The 9227-nt window shown below is 35.5% G+C and overlaps 1 protein-coding gene across 4 annotated transcripts; it reads right to left on the reverse strand.

Moving 5' to 3' along the window:
- Window positions 1–325: 325 nt before the first annotated feature.
- LOC140887320 (protein DETOXIFICATION 44, chloroplastic) lies at window positions 326–6026 on the reverse strand. Of its 4 annotated transcripts, XM_073294500.1 has the most exons (13): window positions 5582–6024; window positions 5364–5485; window positions 4107–4265; window positions 3901–4031; window positions 3475–3610; window positions 3057–3153; window positions 2847–2947; window positions 2184–2347; window positions 1990–2061; window positions 1753–1869; window positions 1470–1565; window positions 1267–1388; window positions 327–763 (listed from the first exon to the last, which is right to left on the reverse strand). In XM_073294500.1, the coding sequence occupies exons 1-13, from the start codon at window positions 5908–5910 to the stop codon at window positions 700–702; spliced, it is 1710 nt and encodes a 569-aa protein (XP_073150601.1). In that variant the 5' UTR covers window positions 5911–6024; the 3' UTR covers window positions 327–699. The 4 variants fall into 4 exon arrangements, 3 of the variants coding, with proteins under 3 accessions (XP_073150600.1, XP_073150601.1, XP_073150602.1); XM_073294499.1 differs by having other exon boundaries at window positions 326–763; window positions 3901–4265; window positions 5582–6025; XR_012151790.1 differs by lacking the exon at window positions 327–763 and having other exon boundaries at window positions 1366–1388; window positions 1651–1869; window positions 5582–6026.
- Window positions 6027–9227: the final 3201 nt, after the last annotated feature.

Genomic DNA, 9227 nt, shown 5'->3' on the forward strand with positions numbered 1-9227 from the left:
ATTATATATGATGAATGATGTATCAATTAATTATTTATTTGATATATATTTTAGTTCATGTTGAAATAACTAGTTCAAATTGTAAACAGGGGATTCCCTCACAAAGGATAAATCATATTAATTTTAAGAAATTAACTAAAGGATGTTAATATATAAAGGAAACTTGATTTGTCCTCCCATCCAAATGCTAGGGAATTCGTGTTGACAAAACGACGTATATGATTTAATGGGTCCATTCACATATTTCTTCCACTTGTTTTCTGTGGAATCATGTGAAATTACTCGAACTAAACATTGCAAAAATGAAGTACACGTTTGAGTGAAAACTGGAATTTGCATTGCATGACTAAACCAGTTTACAAGAACCTGAACAATACAAGAAAACTAAATTTTCGAACTTGACAAATCAAGCTTACAAAGCGAAGGTGGGAATATTATGTTGGTTTGTTCTCTGTAGAAGGCAAGCCATTCGATTATGGCTATGAAAATTAAAGGGTGTGGCTTGCATTTAGATATCTGGTGGCGCACCTCGATATAAACCACCGAGTGCCATAAAGCTCCGTAAAACAAATCTGTGTTCGAAAGTCACCCCTGATGATGTAGGTCAGCCACCCGAGGAAAAATATCTCTGGTGGCGTCTTTGCATAAACCCAGAAACCGCAAGGATCTTGCAATAAGCTAGCGAAAATCGCTAGTAGCTCAAGTGTTGTCTTTTTCATTATCTGGCCAGAGCAATCTCCATGGTCCACTTCTAGAGCTTAGCCTGAAATTAACAACCATTTAGTGGCACTGAACGAAGTTAAGAGCATGAATATGAGTAAAAGAAACTAATTGAATCTGCAGTAACATCATTCAATCTGAACTTGAAATCATCATATTCTGGCTTGAACTCAAACATGTTCATTATATTTTGAGCCTGAACTATTTGTTTGATAGCTTATGATGCATTCAGGTTCTAGGATATATTTATCAATATTTACTAAATACATATAAAATTAAATGAGCTCACAAGTTTTTTTAATTTTAAAAAGCTCACAAGTTTAAACTATCGTTACAGTCTTCATTTAGTAGAGCTAAATAATTAAAATCAATTAAACGAAATTAGCTTGAACTTGAACACTAATCAAGCCAAACTCATTTATGATCACCTAATATGATTGTAGCTCCAGCTCAAATAAAAGAAGAAAAGTAGTATTTAACTTGATTCCATTTGTTTATATCCCCAAAGTCACCAGTCCAAGAGAATTTTGTTATAGTAATTTTTACCTGAAAACACCAGCGAGTACACGCAAAGTCATAAATAGAAAAAGCCCACTCCAGACACCAGGAAGACCAAACAGAGGAGCAGTCATCAGTATGAAAACTGAAGAGATAAATCCAACGATAGCCTGCTTATCCAAGTGAAACCGGACTGTTTAGTTAAACCGTATCTGATGAGGGATCCACAAACAAATGTAAAACAACATTACCATGGAATATGCAGCAAATCCAAAGTCTGAAACCCCATAATAAAGCCCATCAAGAACAAAAGCAATAGCATTCATAGGCTGAGATCCAGCAACAAACTACAACACAAAAATAAGTCATCAAACATGTTTCAATAAAACAATGGCACTGTATCCCTGATACAAAGGATTCAGGAGATATAACTGTATTAGAATCCCGTATTTGATCCTCTTCAAGCAATCAGTACCATCTCATGTGCTTGAGCCAAATTCAGGAAGAATTCCAGCAGAATTAAGTTCTTCTTACCAAGGTTCCCGATCTGGCTATTCCAAGAACTTCTGAGTCTGGACTAAATAAGCTAGAAAGAGCACCAAATCCAACGAACAAAATTACAGCCAAAACTAGGCCCATGATTAAACCAACCTGATTAAATCATCAAATAAATTAAACATTCAGCAAGGCAACTAATCAAATCAATCAACATAGAATATAAACTTAAAATGAACAAAAGTTATAGATGGTTAAGAATCAGATGATTTGTACCTGCAGCACTTTGTAAACCAGCTGTCGTGCAAGACCATAGTTCCCTTGAGAATAGTCACTAGCAAGTAGAGCCTGTGAAAAAAATGTCAAGGAAATTAGAGAAGTTTTGGGGATAGCTAAATCCTCCTCCAAAGTAACTCCAGAAGTGTTGCCAGCATATGTTTGATTACGTCCGAAAAGTCTCACATATTTACCTGTCCTGCAAGTGCTAAACCATCATTCAGCAGAGATAAGGCCAACCAAACTTGAAAACAAATCTGATGCCCAGCCATTTGTATGGGACCTTCGTGTGCAGCCATGGATGTAGCTATTGTTGTAGTCACAAGAACTGCTATAGTTCTTCCTGTCAGTAGAGCGCCTGGGAAATAAATTTAAAAAGAAATGTTGACAACTGACTTTGGCTTGTATATTTGAATGTTTCATGCCAGTCAAAATGTTTCTTTGGCCACAGCAGATATAGAGATGATTAAGCATGGTTCAGACCAACAGTCCTAGTGTATTTGACATATCCGGACATTATGGGATCATTAATCAGCTGCTTACTAAGTTTAATCTTAAAAACGCAGTGTTTCCCAAAATTCATGCTTTGACGAGGATTTTTTCTGATCACAGATTAATATAGCAAAGTGACTTGTTTCTGGACTATAAATTCCCTGGGTAGTTCTGATGTCAAGGAGATTATCAACATAAGCCATGTTTGAACTTTAATTATATGTTAAGAACCAATATGCTGATCACCAGTCTATTCTGTACGTTGAAGTCATCAACCTTCACTAAATAGAGACTTTCACTGCCAAATTGGCAAATATAACCGAATTGAGTCATTAAACAACTCCCTATTTTCTTCATCAACATACCAGATTTAAGGTACTGAAAAATCCTTTGCCCACTGATACTTGGAACTGTAAGTAGCACTTCATCATTCAGCTTCCATAGAAGAATTACGGCTATCAAGTACCTGATAAATATACACAAAAACTCTATAGATGACAAGGGAAGTCTGAGTTGTTATGTTATATCGTGTGTGATGCAAATTTAGATTTAGTTTTACCACATCAACGACGTACTCAGAAATCACAGTAGACATGGCCGCACCACCAACACCAAGTCCACATAAGAATATCAGTATTGGATCTAGTATTGCATTTAGTATGTTCCCAACACCTGAAAACCACGCCAGTCATGGTCATTGATAACTGAACATCGTGAGAGAGAAATGTCCCAACCAGCCCGCTGTAATTGTCACTATCTAAATACCGTTTTTGGCTGGAGTCAAGTTAAATTCTATTGCTTTTTTACTGAGAATCTAAGAAAGATCATACAAAGGGTAATCATCCTCTCAAAATCACATCAAGTCGCAGCTTTCAGATTGATGGAGTAGTACTCTTAAATAATATAAAAGCACACCCCTATGGGATGGCTTCTACAGTAAGTTAGTGATCACATATAGGATGCAACGAGAAAAATTTGCAACGCGATACTTGCCAACAGCAAATAGTGGTGTCTTTGTATCTTTGAATCCTCGGAAAGTTCCTTGAGCAGCAAGCGCTACAACAATTGGTGGTGCACCTAAGGCCCTCAGGGTAAGGAATTGTTCAGCTGGTATGCGCATTGGTGAATCCTACAATAAGCCAAATGTGAATAAGGGTAAGCAGACAAAGTCTTCTATGGATCATGCCTAGTTTAACTGGGATAATATGAGTACAGGTTTCACTAACAAACCAAAGCCCTTTGTTGCTTCAGCTAGCAAAACGAAAAAAAAGTGATTGCCAAACAGAGAACTGAAATGACATCCTACTGTGCATTTACTTTGTTATTCATCAACCATTCAAGGATGGAGAAGTATAGAATTGCAAGTAAAGTTAAAATAGGGCAAATATGAAGTTGCTTGATTAGCTAAGTAAGACATACAACAGGTATACCCATGGAATTCAACAGAAAACCGGAGCCTGTGGAAAGGGCAAGTGTTTCTATGACACCAAGTGCTGCAGCAAGCATTAGAGAAGTTGATACCGAAGGAAGGAGCATCTTGCTTTGATGGTCTGCAAGACGAACAAACATGATGATGAGGCAAAAGGACCACAGAACCAATCGTGTATATGATGTTTTTATATTACCTTGATCAGTTTGATGAGAGTCATTAGCAACCTTTTTAACTGATGCCTGCTCTTCAGCGACAAAGGATGTAGTTATATTCAGCAGAGGTACATTGAATAATTTAGACACAAGGTTGAACACTGCACCTGATACACCAACTGCTGCGAGTTCAGCAGACCCTAGAAGCATGACACAGTAAGTTTAGAACCATATTCATCATGAACTCAAAACATCAAATTATCTGATTTCTGGGAAATGCATGGAAGTTATTCTAATAACAAGCGAAACATAGCTAGAGTGAAAGAGTGAGAGTGACATCATCCAATAAACATGGAATATCACGAGCGTGCACATATGAGAACCCCACTGTAAAGCTTGAGATTGGTCAGCGACCCATCATGAAGCCCAGACCCAGAAACCCCTTCCGTGCCAAGAACGCGAAGGGGAAGTAATGGCATTAAAAGTAGAAATCATGAGTCATAACCATTACCAGCTATCATACGAGGAATTAAAATCTCTCCTGAAACAACCAAATTATGGCAGCAATGAAGCGCAATCGAGAGGGTAATATCTGAGGAAAATGCCTATGATTTCACAAATATAAATGCCCCATCAAAAGCCAACAGACTCTGAAAAGCATAAAAATCATCATTGACACTAATTCCAGCTAGGACCAGAATTTTCAGCACCGGCAAGAAAAACTAAACTTTTCAAGTTCTCTTGCTTCTGTTTCGGTCATTCACTCCTTGATATTACACATTTTTTATAAAATATGAATAAACACGTGCATGATTTAAGATCATAAAATCTTGAAAATATGAAGTAGAACATGTTTTAGCAACAAATGATTGGTCCAAATGTGTTCAGGTTTCGTTCTGTTCTAATCCAAATGTGGTGAGATATGATCGTTGTTACTCTACCTAATAAGGAATGAAATTATCGTTCGAATTTCTTCGAGCATGAGACTTGCTGTTCTAAAATTTTATTTCGAATTTTTGAAAAAACATTGCTGATGACACGGGTTTGGACCAGGGATGACACTCACGCTGAAGACAAAATGCTCTATAAATCGCAATATCAAGGTTTTGAATTATCTAACACTGAAATGGATGATATCGAATCCTTTTATAGAGTTCCAAATGCAAGAATCACTAGCTCACAACATCTATCACGACTCTAAGCAATACATTTTCGGGTAAATTGTTAATCCTATGCAATTACCAAAACAAGAAACAACTATTTGGACATCCACAACTAAAAAAAAGACAAAAAGTTACCCAAATGGCCAACATATGCCGTATCTACAAGTGAAGCAATAGGGTCAGCAGCAAGAGCCAATGTTGCTGGCAGTGCAATCGACAAAATCTCCATCCCAAGTCCATCTAATTTGAATCCACTCCTACAAAAAACCCAAAAAAAAAACCTTCACCCTCTAAATCCCAACGAAACTTCAGAAACAGACAAAAAGTAAAACAAAAAAACAAAAACAAAGTACCCCAAACGATGCATCAACGCAGAGACTGAATTCGGAACAGAACCGCCCGAAACATCATCCAGTTCCGGGCCAGGATCCGGGTCACACTCACACCCACTGTCCCGATCATCCGTCACCAGGGAATTCGCCTTCCGCGGCAAGTTGTTGGAGCTTTTCGTAGCTGACAATTTCTGGATTTTCCGAAACCGAGAAGAAACATGATTGGCGCATTTCGTAAAACACCTGTAGTGTGACAAGGTTTGATCGGGAAAACTACTACAATGGTTGAGACTGAAGCGGCAAGAAAATAGTGAATGGCCATGGTGGTGATGTAAGAAACTACACGCCATTGAAGAATCTTCTGAGAAGAAAGAATCTTGGGTAGAGCTCTGGATAAATCTATGTGGTAGAATTTCAACGGCTATTATTCAATTTCAGGTAATCAAATATCTCCACGCCTGTAGCGGACACGTGACAGTTACGGCGTCGTACATATATATTGTCTTCTTTTTCTGTATCCTTTTTAAAAATAAAAATATATAAATAACAATAATTTATTTATTAATTGCAATAAATATTTATACCCAAAAAAAAATAAACACCTTATATAAACACAATTCCCCTCACATGTAAAATTTATTGAAATTTCTTTAAAATTAATTGCGAACATCAATTGTAAAATATTACCCCAAATAAATGGAGAGAGTAGATTGGTTTTAAATTGAAAGCTAGAATAAGTAAGGTTGTTTTTGGATTAATGGATTTCAATCCATAGATTTTGATTATAGTTTTATTATTTGCAATTAAACAATATATTAAATCTTAAATTTAAATCAGATAACAGATCATAAATGTTGATCTATATACTGTAGAGGATAAATTGAATCTAGTTTTTAGATTTTATCAAGTGTATATAAGATCCTTGTATTAGAAATGAAAATAAGTGAAATGAATACTATCATTCAGCATATTTATTGATCTCCGGCTCCACACCTTATTTTTTACACTCTAAACAATAAAAATATATTTGAAAATTCATAAACTTGAAATTTATCACTCCAAACACAACTTAAAAAGTTGTAATTTCCAATCTTCTTCTCCATAAACCTAAAAAATGTACTTTGAGCTTCTCAAGCGATCAAGGGTGGTTTCCAATGTTGCTTTGAATATGCTTCATCGGCGCTAAAATATCTTACTCATGACACATTGAACATAAGCAATGTCATGTTATATAAGTTGCATTGCATACAATATGCTACCAAGAGTAAAAAAACGTAGCCAGCCTCCAATGGGTGTCAAATTAGTGAGGTAGGTAAGCACTCGTCAATGATTTGGTGTTTGATTTCCCTGTCAAACTTTCATGGATTAGTCTGTCATTTTCATGCGTTTATCTAATTAGCGTGATTTGTAGGCTATTGTATTAATTCGAGAGTTTACTCAATGCACATAAAACATAGTGGCTGTGTATTCCATGTCATAAAAAAAAGTAGAAAATGTAATATATATTATGAAGGTTAGTATCTATCTTTCATCACAATTGTTCACTCTTTGGAAAAAATCTTCTCTTAGACTCTTCCGAATCGAACTTTTTCAAATGTACGTAGAATGGGTCATCCAGCTCAATGTCCTTCTCTACCTATCTCTATAAATCTTAACGAAAATTTTGTGCCGACAACCATGTTTCTATTGACTTCAGTTTGTCTATAACATTCGAGATTAGCATAGTTTCATCAAATATTGAGCGCAAAAGACATGATCAACTGAAATTTTAACACACGTTTACTATATAATTTAATAATCATAATGAATATAATTATATAATTGCTATGGTTAAATGACCCCTACTGTCCAAATGAAGTAAGATATAGCAGTCACTAAAATATTTTTCGCGTCATAAAAAAAAATAAAAAAAAAAAGGTTTGATTCTTATTAAAAATTTCTTAAGAAGGTCCACTACTTCTGATTCCTGCATGGAAAACGAGGTAAATCTATACCAATTCAGGCAAGGATCAAAAGCCATTATTCGAGGATTTAAATACCCACAAAAAGAAAAAAAAAAGAAAAAAAAAAGAGGCATTAACTCATAAAAATAAATTAAATATAAATCATCAGCATCAGTGAATGCAATGAAAACGAACGATTATGGAGCGTGCAGCCCTCCTCCAGCACTCTTCCTCCGGAGTACATGAAAGATTTATCAAGATCTAAAAGCAAAGACGACAGCGCGAAGAAACCGTGAAACTCAGGATGGATAGCGCCGGCCAAGATGATCATCGTGCCGGATCAGGCGCTATCCCTCCTGAGCTTCGCGGGTTCTCCGTACCAAATTTAAACAAGCAGAAATCCGCATCAATATTATTTTTATGATATTGATAATGTGTATAATGTATATATTGTTGGGAAAAATAAAGGAGAGGGTGGGGGAGAAATGAATGCGAATGGAGGAGTATTTATAGCAGCAGCAGCAAAGCAACGTGGGGATTGGCAGATTACTTGTTCCCTCGAGGAGGATCGGAGCTCCCTTCCTTTGGAAATCTTTGACTGGATTTTATAATCTATTTATTCAAATCCCATATTTTAATTTTAATGTAAACATCGGTTTTTTTAAATGTAAATTTATCCGTCTACAATAGAATCATGCATTAAAAGGCATCATGGAAGAATTTCATTCTGAATCATAGGGCTTATATATATTGATAATAGAACAACTAGCTAGCTCATGTGTCGGTGTTAGCTTGATATTTGACAAAAGTAATCGTATAATATATATGTTTTGTATTCATCAATGATAACACCAAAATATGAATTATTTTTCTTCTCTTACTTCGTATCTACTTCAAAAATAATATGATGCATCTCTATGTTCTTTACCAATATAATTAGTGCTTCACGTAAGGCAATTTCTTCGGCTTCTTTTAGTCTAATATTTCCTTGCATCGATGTGCACGTCATAAAGTTTTAAAATGACAAGAAGGCCAAACTATGTTTTTTTAGTTTGGAGAGTAGATCGTTAAAATTAGATCTCGAACTTGAGATTTTGTTGTCGATAGATAATTAACTACAAGTCTATCTATCGACGAGTCCAAAATTATACTAACATGATCTTCATTCATCATTGGCAAGTGCAAATTAATTTTTAATAATAAATATATTTTTTTAAAAAAATTGCAATGATAGTAAACATTTTCTTATTGAAAGTTAATGTTTGGGTTTTTTTCTCATTTTTTTCCTTTTATATCTATAACATGGTTACTCATATCGTTATACGATGTTGGTGTCTCTCTTCTTCGGCCACCGTAATTTAATAATGTTAATTCTCTATCAAAACACAATCGATTGATCACCAAAAGATTATCACCAATACGATAATATGAGACTGAATAGAAATATATGAGGAATGAATTAAGCAAGAACACCAAGAATTATAGTGGTTCGGATTGAATATCCTACATCCACTTTGCCTTGCCCAAGGCTCAAATGCATTAATTTCGATCGTGTTTCGTTACAAGAGGATTACACCAAGAACACTCTCTTGAATACAAAGATACTGTTTAACATTCAAGAAAAGAGAAACCAAATCGATACAATATGCAGTCCGACCCTCAATCGCAAGGAGGAGTCCCCTTCTTATAGAACAACAATCTTGCATGCATGTAGTTGCAAGCAA

This window comes from Henckelia pumila, chromosome 3, assembly GCF_033568475.1.
Source record: "Henckelia pumila isolate YLH828 chromosome 3, ASM3356847v2, whole genome shotgun sequence".
Lineage (NCBI taxonomy): Eukaryota > Viridiplantae > Streptophyta > Magnoliopsida > Lamiales > Gesneriaceae > Henckelia > Henckelia pumila.

Excerpts from the sequence above, each read along its gene's own strand:
- LOC140887320 (XM_073294499.1), bottom strand. The coding sequence starts at position 5,910 with ATGGCGTGTAGTTTCTTACATCACCACCATGGCCATTCACTATTTTCT. Across the intron at positions 4,266-5,363 it reads GGCATATGTTGGCCATTTGG|GGTCTGCTGAACTCGCAGCA; the intron begins GTAACTTTTTGT and ends TCATGCTTCTAG. Across the intron at positions 764-1,266 it reads GTACTCGCTGGTGTTTTCAG|GCTAAGCTCTAGAAGTGGAC; the intron begins GTAAAAATTACT and ends TGTTAATTTCAG.